Source organism: Ischnura elegans, chromosome 1 (assembly GCF_921293095.1).
Source record: "Ischnura elegans chromosome 1, ioIscEleg1.1, whole genome shotgun sequence".
NCBI classification, from domain to species: domain Eukaryota; kingdom Metazoa; phylum Arthropoda; class Insecta; order Odonata; family Coenagrionidae; genus Ischnura; species Ischnura elegans.
In genome coordinates this window covers 125457288-125481615 of record NC_060246.1, presented here as the reverse complement: position 1 = coordinate 125481615, position 24328 = coordinate 125457288, and the positions used below count along the sequence as shown (strand labels likewise).

At 35.2% G+C, this 24328-nt stretch overlaps 1 protein-coding gene across 3 annotated transcripts in view; it reads left to right on the top strand.

The window, feature by feature from the left end:
• The window catches only part of LOC124169276 (E3 ubiquitin-protein ligase RBBP6-like), a 156438-nt gene extending 136324 nt beyond the window's left edge, over window positions 1-20114 (top strand). For all 3 annotated transcript variants that reach the window (XM_046547857.1, XM_046547844.1, XM_046547852.1), the window contains exon 21: window positions 15156-20114. In XM_046547857.1, coding sequence (XP_046403813.1) covers window positions 15156-19275 — 4120 coding nt within the window. In that variant the 3' untranslated portion in view covers window positions 19276-20114. The remainder of the gene's footprint in view (window positions 1-15155) is intronic.
• The last annotated feature ends 4214 nt before the right edge of the window (window positions 20115-24328 follow it).

Here is a 24328-nt window from a genome sequence, read left to right as displayed (position 1 = left end):
CCATTGTCCTCAAACAGTTTGTTTATCAAATGTGTGAGCTTGGTTCATGACATTTATGATATATCAGAATGGACCAGCAATTACTGTTAGATCCATCTATTGGCAAACAGTGGAAAATCAGTTTTGTACCTTTTGATATTAGGGAAAAAATTTATTTAACTCCTCGACAATGTTTATAAAAAAATCTCATATTTTGGTAAAATTTTCTTCATCCTCTTCCATTGCCTCTTCATGATTAGAAGGAAGTTTTGGGATATAGTTCTGTTTGGGGTAACGGATGATGTGGGAGCACAACAGTTTCAGCTTAAGTTGAGTTTGATAGAAGTTGAGTCCCTTCTTCCGTTATTAACATCAGCTGCTTGACTTGGGAAATGTATGGCTCCTAATTCCTAAGTTATGGAAATTGTGCTAGCAAGTGTCAAATGACCTCCTTTAAGTAAAAGTTTTGATAGCTGCACTTTTTGTGAAGCTAATCTGTATCTATATTTCCACTTTATATGGGTATGAAAATTTATGCAAGTGGTACAAATATTTGCTCCTGAAATTTTTTCACTTTTTACAAAGGTAGCCTTGGACTATCCTCCAGGTGAATTTTTATAGATTATTTCATATGTTTTACTGAAGTGTTGTGGTTACATAAGCTTGATTCAATTTGAAAATTGGGTTATGTAAACAAAATAATAACCTTTTTAAGACCTGCTCCTTTTGCGGTCCTAAATTCGTATCCATAGATTTTGGGTGGCTAATTTTATTCTTATGTCTCAATATTTTAAGCTATTCCTTTTCTCTCGTATATGATGTTGAGACCATTGGTACCTATAAAATTTTTTAACTTCAGGAGTTGTTTGGTGACATAGGTTGGCCATTAATTGTGATTCTTCAGTGGCAGTTATTGTTTAGTGTTTGATTTAAGTTTTTGGTTTTCAAATTATATGTGAAATGCGTGGATAGTTGGTGAAATGATCACATTAGGAAGTGAAATGCAAATTTGAATTAAATGGCACAGAAATATTTAAGCTACCGACTTAAAAATTGCATGAAAACTGGTGAAGAGTTTTTGATTCAGGTGAATAAAAAGTTGACTCAATAGTGGGTGTCAAGAATAACTTTACTATGCATTTAGTAAACTACTCCAGTGATTCATCGATCATCTAATCAAATCTGGAGGATTGTTCATTTCGATGTTGTGCTTATTTTTTGTGTGAGAAGAGACTGATACAAGAAATTCATCATCTATAATTGTGCATAATGCTGTTCCTATTCTCTTGTTAAACAATTATTTCAGGTGTTAATTTTTTCATTTGATGAAACATTGGCTTTTTAAATAATTTCATCATCTGTTGAGCACTTGGACAATCAAGTAATAGTTTTCCTTTTCATCTTCTGCCCAATCAATTTATAATTGTACTTTGCTTTAATTGTGGATTGTGAACTTTTCATGAATGGAAAAATTAAGTGTGTGAACAATTTTTATAATTTAAAAGAAATATCTGGACTAGATGCTGAATTTTGCAAAACTGCATAAAACTGTTTGCTACATGATTGATGGTCTTGCTAACTACCTGCTTGGAGCCTGTCATTGCTGATATCCATATGTGCAATTTGAGAAGTGGTTAGTTTCACTTATTACTTAAACTTTTATCATAAAATTGAACAATGTTTTGCTGAAATTACAGTGTTGCTAATTTTTTATCCAATTCAATTCCATGAAATTGAAGGAATCTGTTGTATAATTTGTCGAATTGGCTCCATGTTCACCACGATTACTATGTTATTCTGATAATTACCTTACTGAATTTTATTTTCCTAAAATTCCAAAGTTTTCATTTTTTAAGGTAAAAGATCACTGTGAAATTTCATGAAGAAAACTTCAATCTGTACTTAAAATGTTCCTTTATGTTTTCATGATATTTCCTGTTTGTAGGTTTTATTTTTTCACATTCTTTACCTTTTGTTATGCATTTACCTTTTGTGATATTCTGTTATCATCAAATGGAGCATTATATTGCCAGAGCTAATTGATGTTACTTGGGCAAAAAGCTTCAATTTAATACTATAAACAATTTCTTGTGATAATATTGCTTGGTTTTGTGGTTCTGAATACTTTGGTGCTGTGAACAAAATCAGACTGGAAAGCTATGTTATCTAGTATTTGAATTTTTTCTCATGAAGTTAAAATACTATGTGCCATAAAAGAACTCAAGTGTCTGTGGTGTTTGCCTCGTGCACTCTAAGGATCATCATGTAGCTTCCCAGCAGAAAGGCTTACATAGATGCTTTAGCTCCCAGGTATTCCAATATTTCATCAACTCAGTGCATTAGCCTTAAGAAGTGACTACCAAGTGCCATGTGCTGTTAATTATCTGGACATCGGTTTTGAAGAACGATTTGGTGGCTGCTGTGAATGTAGGAAGTACTTAGTGGATGTACCATCCTTTTGGACCTTGCATGCTTTACCAATGAAGGCATTCAGTGACTACCCTGCATTTAACGGTGATGTGGACCATATTGGTTTTTCGAGTGATATTTTTGGATAAATTTTACTGCTGGTGTCTATTCAAGTAATTAATCTCCAGTGATGTGTTAATTTGAAATTAAAAATTAGATATACACGGAAATACTATTACTTGCTTTTCTATTGATATTCTGGTAAATTAGTTTGACATTCAAATTGAGTGTGCTCTTCCAGGAGATGTTCAATTGTAACGTAAGAATACTATTTCATGTTGCTGTAATGTAACAGTTGCAGGTCTCTTGGAATTTTTTGCTACATCCCTAATGCAAATATTATTATTAAGAACATCACGTTTATGTTCAATTGAATTTTTAAAAAATCCTTAAAATACTTAGTGGAAAAATATTGTTAATATTTGACTAATGCTTATTTCAATCATCCTGGATATATTATCATCCATGGGCTAATAATGCATCAGCGTTGAAATATTTTAAATGGCATTTAAATGTATTCATTCAATTTTAATTTATTTTGTATTAACCCATTTTATTGTTGTAATGATAGTGAAGTTGGTGGTTCAGTTTTTTCTGTAATCAAGTTTTACATAGTTCTACACAGTACTAATTATTTTTTTCAATGTAAGCCCCCATAAATAGGAATGCAATTCAATTCAAAATTTGTTGAAATGAGTTTAACATATAGATGTCTGTGGTAACAGTGGTTGTAATTATATTTTTTTGAATGCCTGACCAGCTGGATAAATAGATACATTATCATTTTAATATAACCTATTAAATCATTTTAGTTATTCTTTTGCAATGTCCCTGTATTTCATGAAGGCTCTTGTAAGCCTTCTTATACCATGATCATTTTTGTAGGCTTAAATTAAAAGTTATTGGTATGCAATATATTTTATACTTCTAGAAAATCATGAACCAGTAATATGTATTCATTTAATGTTTTTTTATGCACCAAAAAGAGATTTTCTTCTCATCTTTATTTGAGTTAATTAATTTTGGATTTTCTTTTCATAAATGTATTTTTAAACTTAATGAGTAGGATAATACCTATTGATACCTACACGTAAGGTACAATAGTGGTCTGAATTGCAATTTATTTATGGTTTGCATTATTCTTGAGTTGATAAATTATCTTCTTTTATTTTTATATGAATATTTTTCCACTGGAAAAAATATTTTTATGGACTCTATCTTTAAATTATTTATTTTTAACCTTCTAGCCTTTCATTTGAAATCAGGGTTGGCAGCCAATAGCCACAAGCTGCATATTCTTCAAAAACTATTTTTTGAGAAAGTGCATTGCTTGGAATAGGTTCAATTGTTCCTTAAATACTAGAATGTCTCATAAAAATAATTTATGTGTATAATTCATGCAACCATTGACTTGTGGCCTTACGGCATTAAAAATTATGTCAATACCTGTTCTTAGTTATTAATGTATCACATATCTGTTTCATATATTTTTTTACCCTGTTATCATCTTCTATTAGAACTGGTATAATGAGTATAGTTATAGGGTACTTCTTCAGTGTGTCAGTGATCTATTATTATCTATTTTTATGAAGTAATCTTTTTTAATAAGGGATTAGATATCTTGTAATTCAACTGCAGGACATATTAATTCAACATTTGTGGGATAATGTGGATTTTTTGTACATATTCCCTCAATGTTATATGATTGCTTATCATGATAGTAATTGAAAGATACGCTTGGATGAAGTTAATAACAAGAAATTTATTATTAAAATACAATAAATTATGGTTACAATGCAGAGGACAGAGGCACAGTTGTTTTAAAGTGGTTATAGTGTATCTATGCTCAGCATGTTTTACTCATTTGGATTGTAATACATATTGATTAGTAGTGAAGCTGTTACATAATAGTGTAAAAAAATGGTATTATTTGGAGATTTACTTTTCTAAAAACACTAATATAAATTCAGGAGTACGTAACCAATAAGAGAAATTTCTAATGGATTATTGTGTTAGTTTTTCAGCTCAGAGAATTTTTTTCTACGTAGCGTTACAACTGCAAGAAGACTCTCATTGTGTGGCTTTTTTTATCTGACAGATTACCATCTGTCGCCTGTTGAAAACAGCCAATTTGGAATCATTATTTAGGGCTTTTTACTTTCTCCATGCCTCAATTACTACCATTAATTATGATTCCCATTGACAACTGTGCCTTTTAATTTAGCTCTACTTCATTGGGGTTAAATAATTCCTCTACTGGGTGTAATTCAGAATCTATTACTGTTTCATTCCTGATTTTGCTTGGTGTAGTAATGAGTTGGTGTGTTTTCCTTGACCCCCTACGGACAGATTGAATGCTAAGAAAAAACTGCAAAGCAGATTGATTTTTGCCTACTTGTTTTGCTAAATTGGAAGATAACTGATTTTGAAGTTTGAACATTTTAAAAGCATTTTGGAGAAATAATGTTTTATTCTTTTTTTCCCTATTTATAATCATGGGGTTATAAACCTGTTAACATTTGTTTCAAATGATAGATATGTTCAAGGTTCAAATTTTTTACCGGATATTTCAACCAAGTTAACTATAGTACTCCAACAGAAGCTATTGGGGAAGCATTTTACTGTGCTTACGAAAGCAAGGTATTAATTTGTTAACACCATTAATTGAAATGTGCATTTGTGAAGATGGTTTGGAGAAGTTTAATTGTAATAGTTCTATATTAATAGACATTTTTTCTTGTGTTTCTTAGTCTCATAATATCCTGGGGGTTACTGGGAGATAATATACTGAGGGGAAGTATGCCGGGACTAGCCATGGTGATAACTTTTACAGGAGTCACGCGCAATGCACAAATTGTGCAAAAAATCTGCAGAGGAAAAAATCATTTGACTTGACCAGGATTCTTGTGGGCGGCAATCTGGTCTTTTTCAAATGAGGTTAACATTGACCATTGCCATTTGTTTAAACTTTGTTTTGTATATTATGAAAACCCTAATGGTGGGTAACGAATAGCAATCAATGCATATTGTTTTCTTTGATGAGGGAAACTACCCTATTTAAAGTGTTATAACTAGGTGTGTAATGCGACCATTGAAATCCAGAGGGTACTCCAGAATTAGCATAAAAAACATAAAGCAGTGTTTTTTATTCCTCTGGCAATGATGGGAATCATTAGATACAGTGATAATTTTGACTTGTAGAAAATGTTTATTTAACTTCACTGCCTCATACATTTAAGGCCATTATAGCGGGGGAATCTAATGAACAACAATGTAGGATGATCACAAACTCCCATGCCCTGGTAGGGGCAACCTATCCAGGTGGGACTTGAACCAATGACCTTCGGTTTGGCAAGTGAGGACATGACCCTGCTGCCTTGCTCTTTACTTCAATTGTGAGCCTCATTTAATGAAGGGAAACCCTAACCCCTGAAATGTAAACTGCATGCAATGTGTAGATGTGATGAAATCACTTTGAAATGGGAAATATTACAGCCTTAATTTGTATATCATAACTTCAATTTAATTTTAGATTTACTCTCGTGCCACTAACTTTTAATATTTGTATGAAAAAAATCAATGAATTGTCAATTAATGAAAGGTTAAATCATATGTAGTGAAATGGAGAGACACTATTTTGGGGTCATAACTAAACACACCAACAATGAACTGCATTATGACCATAATTTATTGTAATAATGAGTTGCATTTCAGCCCATATAAGTTAAATATCATAATTTTGATAACCTTTTTATTTTCCTTGTGTATAGTTTTATTATAAATTTGGTTCTTTTTCGTAGTATCTCTTGAGTCTATGGATGGTTTTTCAGGGATCAAGAATCTCTTTTATGCTACTTGGGTCAAATTTTTCTTTGGGCTTACATGGGGAGACCACGAAAATTGCTCCTCCTTTTTCAATGCCGTATTTTTTATGGCCTTCGGAATGGTGAACACATCCCTAAACTACTGGTAGTGGTTCCGTTGAATGGGCCTTAGTTTGGCTGTAATTAATTAATTTTCATGCGGTACTTTTCACAAGCCGCGTATACTTCCATGATATCGCAGCGCTTAGTAGGCGGGTCAGGTGGGGTAGTGGTTAGCGTATTTGGCTATCACCCAGGGGACCAGGTTTCGGGGCTTCGTGATGGCTGTATATTTTGTTGTCTTCATTGTGATCATACGGCGTCAACTTTTTCATTAACTTTAATTACGACAAGCATAGACATGAGACTATTTTTTTATCATCATAATGGCATTTAGGTGTTTAAGCAGTGTCATTTCAAACACGGAGATACGACGACTATACTAGCAAGGGTTGGTGTGCGCCACAATGTTAATTTTTTCATTGCTTATACTGTAATTTTCTGTACACATGGCACTCTTGTTTGCAGCACTTTCTAATAATTTGTTTTTTCCATGTATCTTCAAAATTAATTTTTTTACCGCTCGTAGGAAGTGTCAAGCCTCACAAATATGCTGGAAGAGCCAAGATTTGAAGTGTATATGTGATATCCTTTGATAATTAGGCAACTGTCGCATTCATTGATTCCTCCGTTGGGGGATTCCTTGCTTTGTTATGATCTCTCAAATCAAATCACCCTCAATAGGTTAAATGTTGTTGATAAATACTTTCTTCTTTACTAGTATTACGTATGTTGTGTTATAGTTGACCCATAGTATTTGCTCATTTTGAAAACATGAGACAAATATTTTATTTATTGGCTGGATTTCTTTAGGAGCCTCCTGAAAATACATCTAATGAAAATTCTGTTGAAGTAATGCTTTAGCAATTACAAATTTATCCAGCTTACTGTTTATTGGGAAGGATATAGCAAAAAAATCAACTATAGGTACTTGAAATTATTACGCACTTCGGTGAAATATCTACATGTATGGTCTTATGATTTTTACTTTTTGATTTTTTGGTCGTAATTATTTATTTTTAAATTGGTGTGAAGGTAAATTAATTTATTGGCATAAGTTTTACCCCATGGTGTCACAAATATTTGTGTTCATCATCTTCTATCTATTCCTACCTTATTTGTGATGCTGAAGGTATAGTTCGAACATAGTGTTCTTCTGTTTAGGCTTCTTAATGTGGCAGTGCAACTCTCCTACAATTAATAATTGAGTGAGTTTTATATTCAAAATTGCACTGGCCAGAAACTAGTACACTATATTAAATTCCCTTGGAAAGTTTGAGTTACGGAAGCATATATGACCTGGAATGGCTTCAATGGTTCTTCTGGAAATGAACGAAGACTAGAATTTTGACTGAAGGCCTAGAATTCCCTAAAAATTCCTTTTGGAATATAGTCTCAGTCCCCTTTTTTTAATAATTTTTTTCAAACATTTCAAAGCAACTTTTTTTATAAGATTATGAGGATGCTGACAATGCAAATGATTTTAACTACTGAGAGTAAGTTTATTGTATTTAATTGGCTGAGGAAGACATCTACTGGCATTGCCAGCAACAATGTGATGTGTGGAAGCTGAGAAAAATGCGTGTATAATTTTATCTTGTCACAGAATCTAAAAGTCTTTGCATCATTAGTATTATTATATCATTACTTTAACTGAGATATAATTGAGCAATTATGTATTCCAACTCTCAAGTAGTCATCTTTGTACATTTTAACATCCGCGTATACTTGTGTATGCATGCTGTGGATGAATGCGACTTAATTGCGGCTAAGTGTATCGATCTCAATGTATCCTAATAACCCAAAACATACTTAAGAAATATTAATATGTTTTCCCATTTCATAATAGTGTGGTTGTATTTAAATGTGATAATTTTTTTGCTATCTTTTCATCAAAGAGTAAAATATTATAATTGAGTTTGAAAGAATTGGGTTTGATGGTACATTTAGGACTAAAGGAAGAGGTAATGTAGCCTTGTCTTTGTTCAGTTCATATTTACATGGTGTTTTCTTTCAATTTGGTCAAGTATTCATTTTACCTATCTTGTGCTGATGTTATAGTTGTCTCCTTTGGATTTAATTTTTTCTTCTGCTTGAATTTCATGCATGTACTATAATTATAATGTACCCTGGTAAGGGATTGCTGCTAAAAGCATATATTTAGAAGTTATTTATCAAATTTTCGGTTTAGAAAATTTAATTACAGTACACTCCCGATTATCTGGGCTAATGATGGTGAGAGATGGCACGAATAATCAGAAAACACGGATAACCCAAACTTTCACTTTAATGTCTTGCAGTGCTCATAATTTACCTATAAAAAAATATATTATTAATTATGCAGTTATTCTGTTATGTAAGAGTGCTTCCCTGACTCAATGAGAGCTTTCTTCGCCAGTTCACCATCTTTTTAGTGGCGATAAAATGGTTGTACTTGTATTAAATGCTCCATGTAAGGCCTGGTTTCGAAAACCACACATCGGTGGCTGTGTTGTCACGGATACAGAAAAGTGGTTTGCACGAATGTTTCAAAACCATTGCTCGACATCGGAAAATACAGTCAGGCACCACGCCACGTAGTTGCGTCTCGCACAAGTTGCCCGGGTTGCAACTGCTGTGGGACGTGTATCTGTGATCATGGAGAATGGTCACACACTGCGAGGCTTGGAAAACAGGAACAGGGTGCTCCCATGAATGTGTGCGATCGCTTGCGTTTTATGATGGGGATTCTAAGGGAAATAATTAGCCTGGTGTATCCTAGTATAAATGAAGTAATTCCGATGATTTTGCGTCTGATTTTTTAACATAACGATCGCGGAAAAAATTGAGCGAGAATGAAAGTCATGCACAGATAATCCACAACCCAGATAAACCACAGCCGGATAATCAGGAGGTTGCTGTGTGTACATTTTTGAGTTAGTTTTTTGGATACAAAAATTGAGTAGGTACCTGTTTGAACTTGAAAGTTAGATACTTTGTTAAGACCTCAAATAAATGATCAACAAAATCAATCAAGGTAAAAATGATCAACAAAAGATTCAAAGCTATTCCGGTTTATTACGTGCAGGTAAATCTCTCTGGTTTATATTCTGTGAACTTCTTTATGCAACTCCAACATATTTCAGTGGCTAACTTTGCCACCAAGAACAGAGATGAATATGGAGATAGGATGATTCACATCCATGAAGCTGGTGGCAAAGTAACCCACTGCAAGGTGTTAGATTTTAAAGAAGTTAAACTGGATGGAGACCCATTTAATGTGGTTATTTGATTTACCATGTGGTTTTTCTTCTTTCTCCTGAGTTATCTTATTTATCATTATTTTAAGAAAATTTAGGCTATTTATCCCTTGAAAATACCCAGTGGCATGAATTGTGCTGATGCTGCCAACACTAATCTTAAGTATTTCCATTACCTCCCTTGACACTTTGTGTGGTCCATGTAACCCTGATGCCCAGAAGATCCCTGTGGCTTTTCTTCTGGTTTCTCAAAGGGGTGAAACCATAGCGTGGTTTCAAATATTCATGCCCTGAGCCAAGACCGTGGCAGAACTCGAATCCACTTCCATGTAATTGCAAGCAAGATCTCTAACCCTGCCACCACTGATAATTGTGAGTGTGCATCCCTATGAGTATAATTTTTGTGTCATGTCTTTGATTTTTAGCTCTCGAATTTAGGCGATGTGTACTCTGGGCAACAAGTCCAGCAACTGGTAGAAATTGGAACACTTATGTAGAAGTTTTTAGTTCAGGAAAAGTCATGGTTGAAAATGGGCATACATATGTTATGAAGAATTGAATATTGATTGTAATTATAGACTAAGAGTGCCTCTTATCTCTATATTTTTCGGTATCATAAGAATCACAATTTACAATTCATTTATTTGGTAGAAAATAAATACAGGGTTCTATTCACAGATTGAGTTCAGTTTAGGTTTTTAAAAATACAATTCCTTTTGCAAATTTCTTACATGAATAAAAAACTTTTATTAAAATCTTTTTCTATGCTATTAACACACATATTTTTGGCATTTTCTTTACCTTCTAGAAAAAGGTTCAAACATACTCAGAAAATAAACTTGACTGCCAATCCATTGATGCTGTCTCTTTCAAAGCACTTCTCTTCATCTTTTAGCCTTATTATTTTTGGAAGGGTACTAATGGAAATTACTCAGGGCCAAGTCAGAGCTGTAAAGTGGATGGTTGCTACATCCAATTGACCAATATCCAGAATATAATAAGTTCATTGTGCAGTGTCCTCACTGGTCTCATGCTGCAGAATGACTCCATCAGAATTTAGGTTGGTATCAGTGAGGATGATTGGGACCATTCACTCCAAAGTCTTGACTTCATCCTGAACAATACCCATTTCTTCAGCAATATAATTGCATGGTTGGGACATATAATTTTGCAATGTGGTCAATAGAATGTAATAACTACTAATGGCAGAATTTCATTCGTGGGGTATTTAAAATTTGTATCTGAAGTAACTTACGTGTAAAAATATTTATGATAATTTCATAGAATGGTGGTAATTAGGTATCCTCTTTAAGTATGATGTTAGAAAAAGTTATTCAAATGATTTAGTTTTTATACCCTACTTTAGTGTAAATGATCTTGTGGATAACCATTGTATTTTTACCCTACTATTAAATGTATTCAAAATTTGGCATTAGTGTTGTTTAGACATCAGAATAAAGCAACATAATGGCGATCACCTGTGGAAAATGTTTTCCCTTTCCCAATTTCCTTTGTTGTCAGTACTTACTAGAAGTGATGGGCCTCTTGTATGTTTGTAGCCAGTTGTAGAGACTGAGGGGTCAAGGGGTGCCAAGTTGGAGAGGTTACGTGTATGCTGGGAAACATAGATGAAGATTTTATTTGCGTTAAATTTATGGCATTTTTTATGAAACACAAGTCTTACAAAACTGTACTTTCCTAATATCTTAATTACTTAATGTATGACAGGTATTTGGAGGAAGTGATTTAAGACCAGTTATTTTTTAAGATATGGACAAATTATCATTTTGTGTGTTTAAAAGTGCATTGAATGTGTCCCTTGGATGTTTGCACTTTTCTACTTAACCCTTGAATATCTCGTATAGGCCGTACCACAATTAGATCATATGGCAAATATAAAATGTAGTTGGAAAGTAGGAGTGTTTTGTGAAGAATGGCAGTAGGCATGCCGGCAAGAGTCTTAGAAAATTACCATCACATGAATTGACCCGAATTTTTTGGGCTCTTGGAAGAAATATGTGATTGTGATTTGCTGTAATGTTTTTCGCTGATTTGAATTATCCATTATCAATTTGTCAGACTTCACTAAAAATTTTCCCTTGAATATTGCGGTGGTATTTTTCTCTGGGGCTATGGAAAACTGCTGTGGTGACCTAAGGTTCTTAGAGAGGTATTTAAAATCCAATTAAAATTTCAGAATTGTATCAAATGTGGACTCAGTGTAAATATATGGGTGTTTTTGGATTATAGTATTCAGCTGCAGGTCCTCATTTATTTCTTTAAGATCCTGTTGTTGTGCTGTTCAGTCTCTTTATTACAATTGTGTATGTTTCTATTTTATTCCTAGTTTACTCTTAATCATTATCCATGGTTAAAAACACAACATATAATGAGGTTAGATTTTGATGATGCATAATAGGGTTGAATGCAATCTTTCATATAATTATAGAAATTACCTTAATAATAAAATAAATTTTTTCTTAATGAATACTGCTGCACTATGTTTGTATTTGCCATAGAAGCCTTTTTGATGGTGTTGGGTCATATTACACCCCTTTATCACATGCAACCTAGTTGTTGTTTCCCTAAATTACCAAAGTTACAAGCTGCGAATAGCCAAATTATATTTTAATGGCCTGTGATTTAAATATCCATGGTTATCACTAGTTCCTTGAATATTTGATTCAGCGTTTTCAGATATTTTTAAACTATCTTCATCTAAGTGTTACTTGACTTGTTCCAAATATTAAAATTTACTGTTTCAATTAAATAGTATTCATTCAGCATGTAAATACATGCAGGCATGTGTTATTCAAGCAAATTTACTATGCTTTTGGTCATCTGATAAAATGTGGGATTTTGATTGTTCGTAGCTTGTAACAGTTTAAAAATTAGGTACTTATTGCAGATTTTATAAGTTTTAATTCAATATTTGTGAGAAGAATTTGGTTGGTAGGCATTTAAAATACAAATTTCAATAGCAACCATATTGTGAGTATCTTTTTTCTTTTTACTATCTAAGCTGATTTTTGGATGTAAAATTCCTTGCTCCATTTAATTTAGAAAGGAAAACACAAATACTTGTCAAGTTTGGCCTCACAGTCTCCGAATGTAGTTTTTTTGTTTCTGAAGTCAACCAGATTTCTGTATTCATAAATTTTACTACTATACCTAATCTACATTCGGATTTTCTACTTTCTGATTTTCTACATTCTGATTTCTAAATTCACTTAGCATCAATTTGTAGCACATCTCATTTCATCTTAGCACCAGCTAAAGTCTCATGGATGAAAAACATTGGTAATCTAGTTTATTAAATTAAATTTTGTTAACGAGAGGTATCTTCTTTCATTTGATTTAAGTGTATATTCCCTAGCTTTCTTAGCATACTAATTGGTTTTTGATGTGCACTCATAAACGGATTGTTAATGGTGCTATGGGTAAATTGTGTTTTTCTTTCATTCTTGTTGCAAGATTGAATGAAAATTAAATTTTCATGAAGGAAAGTTTACACTCACTCTGCATGTGACACATAAGGCTAGCTTTTTTTTCAATCCATTAATCTTAATATCCACCTTGTGATTATACTTTCCATTGGAGTAAAATTACAGCATTTCTGTTATGGTTATGATGATATGTTCAAATTTCTGCTTTTCAATCAATTTAAAACTAAGATTGATGTTTTATGTGTGTACTTGTGAGGCTCTGTTATAATAAATGGCATGTAGAGTTACAATTCGGATTTATTTGGGGAAGTAGGTCTTATCAAGATACACAATCATGATTTAGGTACACATGATCAGTATTTCACTTACAGTATATGAGTCAATTTCCTTATTTTATAATTTTCATCACGTTTTGTCAACATGAAGTGATGCTAAGGAGAGGACTGCCTGTATTGATTAATGCAGTATATGATGAAGTAGAGTAATGAGTAATGGTACTGCATTAATCAATACTGGCGGTCTGTCCTTAACATAATTTCATGTTCACAAAGCGCAGTATAATTTTGTTAGGAGATTTATCCACACATAGTTGCATAATTGATCTAGCAAAGAAAAATATTGTTTTTTGATATTATCAATCGAGATGAACTAGCTTTATGTATTAGCATGAAAACTCAATTATTGTGGCCTTTGTTGTGTTCTGTATTGTATTCATTGCTATCATAGTTCTCAACTATTTGATGTTTGTGATGAGAGTTGAGATGGATTGTTTTTGAGTGAGAAAGACACACTATGTAATTTTATATTTTATTTAGGTGTTTTTGGTACTCACCATTTGAAGTTGCATTGTTGAGATTGTTTTTTGCTCCTCTGTGAAAATTGGACATTTTTATAGTAAAATCTAATTTATATCGCATATGAGTAATGGTGCGTGAGAAAATAGGTCTACTATCCGTGTGATAGGCTTTAACTTTGCCTCTTGGTTGTTGATGTTAATTGGAACATTTAATTTGTTTATTGGTTAAGTTTTGAAGTAATGTTCTAGCACATCTTGGTTCATGAAAAAGGAAATAATTTTGGTGATTATTCCTCTTTCTATTACTTTTCATGTCAAATTAATAAAATAATGATGCAAAATTATAGACCTTTAACTCAATAAGACTGAAGTAAGTGAAATGGATTCTTCCTCCTATTCATAGTTTCAATAAAATTGTATTTTTATTTACTTAATAATGTTTTGACTGTGGATGTAAGTGGGGACTTGCATTTATGAACTTGCAATTTTTTGTGGTTTGATTAAAATGGGATATATGTGAGTTAAAAAGCCAGGGGTTGAAAATGGAATGTGTGAGAAACAGCTTCCTCCTTGAAAGATTATTTGTTCATTTTTAGACAGTTTTTACCTTTAAGTGTCCCTGGAGAATTGGATTTGATGAACTTGATATTTGAGTAAGTGAAGATCTATATGAGTTTAAGTGACTTTGAGATTGTTATTGAATAATGACTGGAATTTAACCAGTACAAATAAACCTATGTATTGATTAGGATTATATCAATTCTAATGGTTATTTTATGGTTATTTAACTATAGGTTGTATATGTGTCAATCAACTTAATGTTTATTTTTTCTATTAGTGTGCTTGGTGTTCTGTGAATGAATTTCTTGAATAGTTAAGTAAATTTACCCTCTTAAAAGGTGTGTTATATTTTAATTTGTGTGTGAAATGCATTTCAGTGGAGGGTATCTTATGTTTTTTATCTGTGCAATATGGATTGATATGTGCTGCCATTATTTTTCTAGTTTTCAACAGAATTTTACTTCATTGATGATTCCATGGAAATATTATTTTACTGGATGTTTTCATATGATGTAATTTTCTCTGAAATTGTAATCCTTTCAATTAAGTTCTTCAACTTTATGTTAATTTCTTAAAATATGAAACGAATGTGTTACTGATGAAGAAATATATCCTAGTTCGTTAGGCTCAGATAATTGTTTATATTGATCCAGTTTTTTAAGCCCTATTTTTTTGTGTTAGGCAAGTACTTAGCTGCTTGCTGATATTTATTATGTGGCGATGTTCCTTCTTTTAATTCTAGATATACATCTGAGAGGTATCCTGCCAGCAGTTCACATACCAGTGGCCGGTTTGATTCTAGTTACCGAAGATATGACCAGTATGAGGGTCATGGCAGTGGAACTAGTGGTTCTGTTGGGACCTCTTCTGGTGGCGGAATGAGAGACTACCCTGACTATGACCGACGCTATGAAAAGGGGTCAGTTTCTGGAGCCAGTAGCAGTCTTGCAGATTATAACTCTGAGCATAGGCGAGATCCTGTGGGTTATGGTATGTCATCTAGTAAAGATACCTCAAGGGATCCTTACGATGATTCTGATCAATATGACAGGCACCAAAGAGGGGAAAGTGGGTCTCATAGTGGGTATCTTCCACCTCACCATCACCATCATCATCACCACCGTGGCGGAGTATCCCCTCCTGGAATCAGAGATCACAGGAATGTCAGTGATTCACAACAGCAGCATGTAATGTCCTCTCCTATTTCCTCCAGCCGTAGAAGAGCACCTGGTGGTGGACGAAGTTCCTCTCAAGGATCAGTGGGACGATTGGGGATTAGGGAAGGAGGTATTGTTAAGGGAATGGATATTGGTGGTGGCTCAGACCTGCTGGGCATGCCTTCTGCAATGGAACGTGATAGGGAAAGGGACCGTGAGAGAGATATGAGGGACAGGGAAAGGGATCCAGTGGGCATATCTCGAGATAGAGTTGATAGAGTGATGCAAAGCTCTCGAGATTTCTCGGATGAAGATAAACCTAAGGAGAGAACTCTCACAAGCAAAGGAGGAAATGTGCCAGAAAGTAAAGTCAAAAAGGAGACTGTGCCAGTTAAACAGGCTGTGGAGGAAAATGTTCCTGTCAAAGGAGCTGGAAAAGATAAGAAGAACAAAGAGAAGAAGAAAAAGAAGAAGGAAGTAGATGGCGAGAAAGTGAAGAGCAAGAAGAAGAAAAAGGAAAAACGTGAAGAAAAGATGGGCAAGAAGGAGGTGAAAAAGGAGGAGAAAGAAGTTTTGAAGAAGGAGGAGAGAGAGAGTACAAAGAGGTCAAAGGTGGTTCACCCGGTTGTTGAAGCCACGACGAAAGACTTGAAGGGTATAGAGAGTGGTGATGAGTGGGAAGGAGATGAAATGAAGGTAGACAAGAGTGGATGTTTAAATAATGCTGGCTCAAAGGAAGATACTAAAGTCCAGGAAAGTTTGGGTCCTGAAAATGATCCTCTGACTCCTAAACATCATGATGATAATATGGAGGAGAATGCTCCATGTTCTGAGGATAATGCTGAAAGAGTCTTCAAGAAATCTGTAGAAACTTGTGATGGGAATGATGAAGTTAGAGGTTCTAATGTTGTTCCTAAATCTGGTGTCTCTCATTTAGATCAGCAACTAGTGGTGAAGTCCCCCTCCAAAGAAAAAGAGGATCCTCAGATGATTTCCGGAGGTCTTTATGGTGATATTGATGATGCTTGTATTGATGACTCGGTTATTGCCACTTACGGCAAAGCTGTAAGGGATGATGGGGTCAGCCAGGAAACTGATGATTTATCTGATAAAGAGGAATTAGGGGAAATGCCTGAAGAAAGGAGTGAAATGGAAGACAAAGATGATTGGGAAGCTAGGGAATCTCAAAGCCCTATTTCAAGAGTTGAAGCACCACCTCAGAGAGATGTTATGTTGGCTCCTTTGCCAGAGCCATCTAGATGGGAGAGGGATGAGGACTTTGGCAATTCTGGTGATGCTCTCAAATCTGTTGGCAGTGGTGTCGCTGGACAAGATCTGAAGAGGAGTAGTGGAGAACCAGAACGCCCCTCTGTAGAAAGAGATAAGCAGCAGGGGAAAGTGGTGACGTCAGAAGTCTTAAAAAGAGCTGAAAATGCCATATTCCAGAAAGCTATCAATGCCATAAGACCAATTGAGGCTAAGAAGCCCACTGCCTCCACCTCTGGTGGAAATGCAGAAAGGCGGGTGTATTGTCCTCCTGGTACTGGTGACAGGAGTGCTGAGAGGGAGAGAGGACGTAGTGAGGTATTATCTGAAACATCTGGGGAGTTTAGAAGGGGGGTTGAGAGGGAGGCTAGGAAAGCTGGAAACTCATTACAGATTACAATTCCGTCATCTATTCGTACCTCTGATGTCAATGTTGGAGTAATTGGACTGCGTGAAGGCTTGGAGCCACATGGTGGGGGAAGTAGAGTTAGTAGCAATGTCCGCCAGGTTTTGCAGGGACAAGAAGAAAGTTTAACCCCACCAAGACGTTCAGTAAAGGAACGTTTGGGGGCTCGTGTGGAAGGTGATGAAGATGATCATCAAAGGAAAAGGCGTCAAAATCGAGATGAGAGGGAAGAGAGGGAGAGACTTGCTCGCAGTGGTGGGAGTGGAAGGGATGAGTTGGTGAGGCATGGACGAGAGCACAGTCGTGAAAGGAGAGGTACTGGTCGAAATCCTAGTCGAGAGAGAGGTGTCCCTCCCTCACGCAAACCTCATGTGGTTGGTGGGAGAAGTCGAAGCACTAGCAGGGAGAAATCTGCCCCCAAGGGCAGCCGCAGCATTCCAATCAGAAGTGCAGTGGAGAGGAAAAGAACCCCATCACCATCCCGTTCTCGGTCACCTCATCAACGGTCTCTTGCCTCTGTTACTGCTCAGCCGTCTATTTCTAAGAGGAGGGAGGGTGAAATTGGGGATAACCGTGAAAGAAGGCGAATGGAGGAAAGAGCTTTCCGTCATGTAAAAGAGTACTCAGAGGCTGATATGATGCGAATTAGAATGGTTGAAAGGGAGGAAAGGGAAGCAAAAGTGTACAGGGATGAACCAGATATTTCCAAAAAAGCAGAGCAGCCTCAGGAGGCTTCTGAAAAGCCAAAGAGTAAGCACAAGAGCAAGGAATTGAAGAAGAAAAAGGAGGAGAAAAGGAAAAGCAAAGTTGAAGGTGGAAGCACAAGGAAAAGATCAAGGAGTGGGAGCCGATCACATAAAAAAGGTGCTACAAATTCTGACAAAGAGGTAAGTAAAAAAAGTAGGAAGAAAAAGCATCGAAAGGAGAAGAGTAAGAAGCATAAGCAGGATTCAAAGCATAGTCGTCAAAAGGGTAAATCAAAGGATGCTGACAGTGAGCACATGGACCGTAAAAGTAGTGATGATGAGCAAGAAGATAATTTGAGTGAGAAAAAGGTTAGCACTAAAAATGAAGTAGATGGCTCAAAAAATAAAGATGACCTCAAGTCAGATAGAAACAAAAGTGACAGCAATGGCAGTGGTTTGTCAGGTTGTGAGGGTAAGAAGGAGTATGGGGAAGATGATGAAAGATTGAAGGACAGAAAAAATCTTAGACTCACGAGTGACAGAAAGAGACCTACTCTGGATGAGGCCAATTTTGAGCCTGATTATGATGCTCTTTCATCTGAGGATGATGAAGACGCAGCAGCTGGAGTGGGTCCTGTTGAGGGTGAAGTGAAGGACCCAATGCTTAACATACCTGGAGAATGCATGAATCCTGAAGCAAGAAGTGACGCTACCAAGGATGATGGTGACAAAGCTAGAAACAGAGATGAGGAGGAGAGTAAGAAGTTGGGGGATGGGAATGACAGTAAAAAATCAAGTGATAGAAGTGGAGGAAATGACAAAAGTGTGGAGGTTCGAAAGAGAGAGAGATCTCCTAGTGTTGGTACTCAAGAAGCCAAAAAGAAACGAGCTAAGGTGGAAGGGGGGAAGATTAGTGAAGTGGAAGCATCCAAAAAAGCTAAGGGCACCAAAAGTTCAAAGAAACGAGTTCAATCACCACAGGTAGAAGGAGAGGACAGCTCCTCTGATGATAATGATTCTCTCTCCGACATCAGGGAGGGTCGCAAGCATGGGTCATCATCAGGGGCGGCCGTGAAGAAGAAGCAGAAGGCAAGTAGGCGCAAAGGCAGTGGGAAGAAAAGTCGCAAAGTAAGCAGCTCAAGCAGTAGTAGTAGTTCATCTTCTAGCTCACCATCAAGTTCTAGTTCATCATCATCATCCAGTAGTAGTGAGAGTCAGTCGGAGTCTAGCTCAGAATCTGAGTATGAGAGGCGTAGCAGGAGGAAACATAGGAAAAAAGATGAGGGCAAAAGTGGGGGTAGTGGAAAGGGTAAAAAGAAGAAGGGGAAGTCCTCGAAGCACAGGTGATTATAGATTTTAAATTGAAACAAGACTAGTGAAGTGTGAATGTTGGTGATAGTTAAGGTTACTGTATTACTATTGGACCGAAAATGCCTGTAAGCGAGCAAGTGACATAAGTAATCATGCCTTGTTTTAGCTTTTGTGAAAATGTATCCAGGGATGGAGGTATCCTGAAATTTATCTGCATTATAAATGTGTTTGTGTGTGAGAGTGAGTGGCTGAGATAGTGAACATTGAACAGTGAAGATCAAATGCTGTGTGTGACCTTATCTTATTCTCAGGAGAGCTAATAATTTAAAAATGACATTTTGAGTGACTAGTCCCACGAGCAGGTTTTTTGAGCCTTTGTATAAATGTATTATATTCAAAAGGAAATGTTTTCTTAAGAAAGGACAAATAACTTGCTCATAAAAATTTTTGACACAGAAAGGTAGCCGAAATAAATGAGAGATTGAATGCTGCCTGAAGCTTAAGAATGGGAATATGTTCCTTGGTACTCTGAAGTCCAATTATTGCATTTGATCCAGTAATCTGGTAGTGAAGTTGATTAAAATAAAATAGAAAACTCACTGCCCTATTTTGAACCCACAAGACTCAACGTTGATAATGTGTACACATAGATCAAAGGCCCAGGGTAATGTGGTTATCACTATTCAACTTGCTATTATTTTTTGACTATCATTTGTTTATTTCAATGGTGGAAACACCATATTTGTTGCTTCATAGTGAACTATTGGCTCAATTATATTTATTTTGAGCATTCACCATTTTCTTATTGAAAATCCTTGACCCCTACCCTCTGTTTACAGAGCAATAATTTTACAAAAATAAATGTGTGAAATATGTACTGAGCATTTTTATTTCATCCTAAATGCCTATTATTTAGAGTGATTACTTATTAATTTCTGGGGTTTAAGGGGGAGTGAGTTAGTGAGGGTGTTAATGCACTGTCTCATATGGAATTGGTTAATCTACTTACTTCCTCTCTCTGTACTGGCATAGTAATTCCTATATAGTTTTAGGAAATGTGTAACGGATTATGTTATCGTGAAATGATAAAAAATTCAGCGTCTTGGATGAAGTGTAAAAACAGGAAAAATCATTAAACGAGTCTTAACCCTGAGAGTGTGGTAACGTTTTCATATGTTTTGCACCCTGACTGTGGCATTTACAGAAATGTTTATTGCTACCAGTTATCTTGCACTTGGGCACTTTCCTTGACCATAAGTATCGTTAAGGGGCTTTACTCTACCTGATCAGCTTGTGGCAGGGGGTGCCTCCTGCACAGGGGTCTCTTCTGCATTGGCTGGCAGATAAAATTGCAAACTCCTGCAGCCTAAGGGTTAAGAAGCATTCTGCTTGAGTATCCTGTTTGATGTCCAAATTTTGCCTTTTACAGGGTGCATCCTAAAAACGACAGGAATATTTTTTAAAGATAGGGGAGAAAGGGCTACAAATGAGACAAAAATGACTATCATTTTTCATATTTTTTCCAATTGATATAATGCATTGCTATCATGTCTACGGATAACTTCACTGTTTTCTACACTTAATTCTCTGCTTATGATAATTTAATGTACGTTTGAATAGCTCTAAAGTTATTTAACAAAAATCATTGCATGTGTCTCAATGTGGCCAATGTCAGGCCACAATGAGACATGGTAATTAACACAGAATGGTACATTAATTGCTACTTATTGTAAATTTTACACATAAAGGAAGTTTATTTTACAAATAAACCTCTTTTAAGGTGATAATACTTCAAAGTTATCAATCTAAAGTTAAAAGCAAACTTATTAAAGAATTCGAGTCTTGCTGTGTTACCCATTGGTGAAGGTTTTGGCAAAATCATTACATCAAAAAGTCTAATCAATTAAAGATCTAAGATAAGAGGAAAATAAACATAACCTTCATTTATTCTATTCTTCATTTCTGTGAAGTCGGTGACCTGGAGTCATAGCTTTTTCATTAGCATGCTTGCAATTGAAATTCCAACACAAGGAGCAAGTTGATAAATGGTTATTGGTTTTCCTGGGAGGTGTAAAAGTCACCTATAAGAAACTGATAAATGTCAGCAAATTTTCAGGTAAAAAAAGATTAGTTTCAGCTTCAATAAATTTTGTCAACACTAAGAATTTTTATAGTGCAGTTTGTTTTTTGTTTTATTTATTAGCTTTTATCTTCTATCAAGTTTTGAATTTTAAATACAGGGTCACATTGAGACACCGGAAATTTTCTCATTGTGGCCCAAGCCAAAGTGTCTCGTTGTGGCCCAATGTGCAGCCTTATATTGTTTTGATTATACAACTTGTTTCAAGAGGGATAAAGTTAATGTAAATATATTAAAATGTCACATTTAAAATACTCTTTAAAACTTTAGAATGAAAAATCAAAATATCCATCGTACCTGAGTTGTAATTGACAATAAAAACAGCAGTATTTTAACTTTTGCACTTAAAAAACAATGAAAGTACATCAATCTTCAATAGAGATATGGCCATAAGCAAAGCATGGTTAATAATGAGTCTTGTGCCATTCCCAAAAAATAATAGCACCTGTCACACAACTCCAAAGATAAATGTGCTCACTGTCTCAAAGTGGCCTGTGCCTCATTGCGGCCCACTCTTCCCCGTTTTTTTTGGCTCGTGCATTGAGCATCAACTTCCATTCTATTAAAAAAATATTGTTTTATTTTATATTTCTCATCCCAACTTGATGCCCATTCTAACCTTTCACCCATGCTCTGTACAAACTTATGCCTTGAGGATTTTTATGAACTAATACTTAGTCAAAGAAGCTCTACTGCTACATCAAACTTGAACCTCTAATTGATAAGAACTATTTATTCAGCATAGCTACTAAACTACCCTTTTCTCCAACAAAGAAACCACACTGAAGGAATGTTAAATCAGTCACAAGTCACCTCTGATATGTATTTGATATTTTTTTAATGTGCTAATATTTATAAAAACTAATAGTGATAGAAAAACAAAATTTTCATGGGAAGATTAAATTACTTGAACCGATATGTGTAATAAAATTTATACAACTTGAATATACTTAACAATTTCTGTATTATTGCACTCTTGTGTACCATACATTGTCTTATCTTTATGCCATATGCACTGCCTTAATGTTGACTCAACACCTTTTTCACACCAATAGATGATAGCTTTATATTGGTATTTTTGAATAAGGATGACATAGGAACTCTTTCAAGCCAAACTGCACCCAAATGAAATGCATTTTTTTACCTGATAAGCAAGAAAAAATTCTTAACCACGACGAGAGCAGGCTGTAAAGAACATAGTAATGATCCATGTGTACGTGCCAACATCCAGTCAATCTAAAGAAGGAATGGAAGAAATATATGAGCTACTTAGTCAAATCAATTGGCATTACCTCTCACTTGATATTAATGGGGTATTAGTATGCCATTGTCAGAGTAGGAAAGGATCCGAGCACTCAGGGAGGCTTGGCTAAGTAAATAGCCAAATAGAACTAATCACATAGACGGCTGTGCTTACCTTACCAGCTAAAGTATTTATGTGGTCATTCCAACAGATTTGAAAATGGATATAGAAGCCCAGGAATTTATTACTTTGAACCTGTGGGTTCACCTTCCCATTAATTTCAACTGAAGGCACTTTACTAGTTCTATTTTTATCTGCAAAGTAAATTAGGTTAGACTGTCCTATATTTAAATCTAAAGAATTATTTGATGCGTAGTTTTCTGTGGCGTTGTCTAGATGATGTCTCAATGCTTCTGGGTTTCACCGCATGGATTTTCTTTTTCTTTGCGACGACAGTTTCTCCGGTATTCCAACCAGTGTCAAAACTGTCGTCGCAAAGAAAAAGAAAATTAACGCGGCGAAACCCAGAAGCATGGAGACATCATTTAGAGAATTACGTTGACACCATGTAAGTAAAGTATGGATCACCTGTTTACATTTTCCTGTCAATCCACGGAAAGTAGGTGCTATGAGAACAATGTTGGTGTCATCAGCATATAACACGAGGGTAGCACCATCTACGAGTAGAAAGCTATTTGTAAGATCATTAATACATCTATGAAAGAAACAAGACAGGGCCTTCAGGAACACATCACATTGCGATCTTACCTGGGGAAGCAAAAGTTGCACCATTAACGAAGATAACAATGTGTTCAATTTTGTCAGACAGGAAGGATTCTATCCAAGCATTAGGTATGCCACAAACACCCATCCTGTTTAGTTTCTTGAGGAGCAATGTAACATATTTAGAAACAAGATAATGTGTATTATTGAATGGAAAAATCGACAGCGTTTTCTTTATTGGTACCGAATGGTATTTGGAAGAGGCAACCGACAGTCAAGGTCTTTTTCCTGGTACCTTCTGCAGTCATTCCTTCATGGTGGTGTGAACTGTTCTGACAATCACTCTGACAACGTCGACTTTGGCTTTCACTGTCATTTAGTGGTCCTGAGTAATGAGTGCATCAACCAGCTGAACAATGTCATTGGTAATCACAGGCGATCCAGGATTTTTTTCTTGGGGGGGCACTGGTGTCTGACAGGCAAACCATCTTCTCATACTTGAAACTTATAACAAGATAAAACAATTTCAATACGAAATATTCTCTTTATTTTAATGTGAAAATTATTGATCTGAAATTAAATGATTGAGTCTCCATGAAGCACAAAACAAAACAAACGTCATGATAATTGTGAATTAAAAATTTTGTATATTTTTTTTAGGTGTCTGGGGGTACGTTTCGACGGGGGGACGAGGGAACCAGCTTTGATACAAAATATCTTAATAGACTGCAAGATAGAGCAAACAGAAATAACAATTCCACTACAACTCAATGCAAATATTTCGACACAACCCCAACGAAATAGATGAAAATACAACATACATTATCAGTTTAAAAGGGTTAAATGGAATTTTTTAGGAAGTAGGTAATTATTTCATAAAAAGATACAAAAATAAAGGAGTTAATGAAAGCAAAAGTATTAAATAAAAATTGAACTAATGATTAATATGCATAAAAATATATGAAAAGAACCGCTGGTCACCA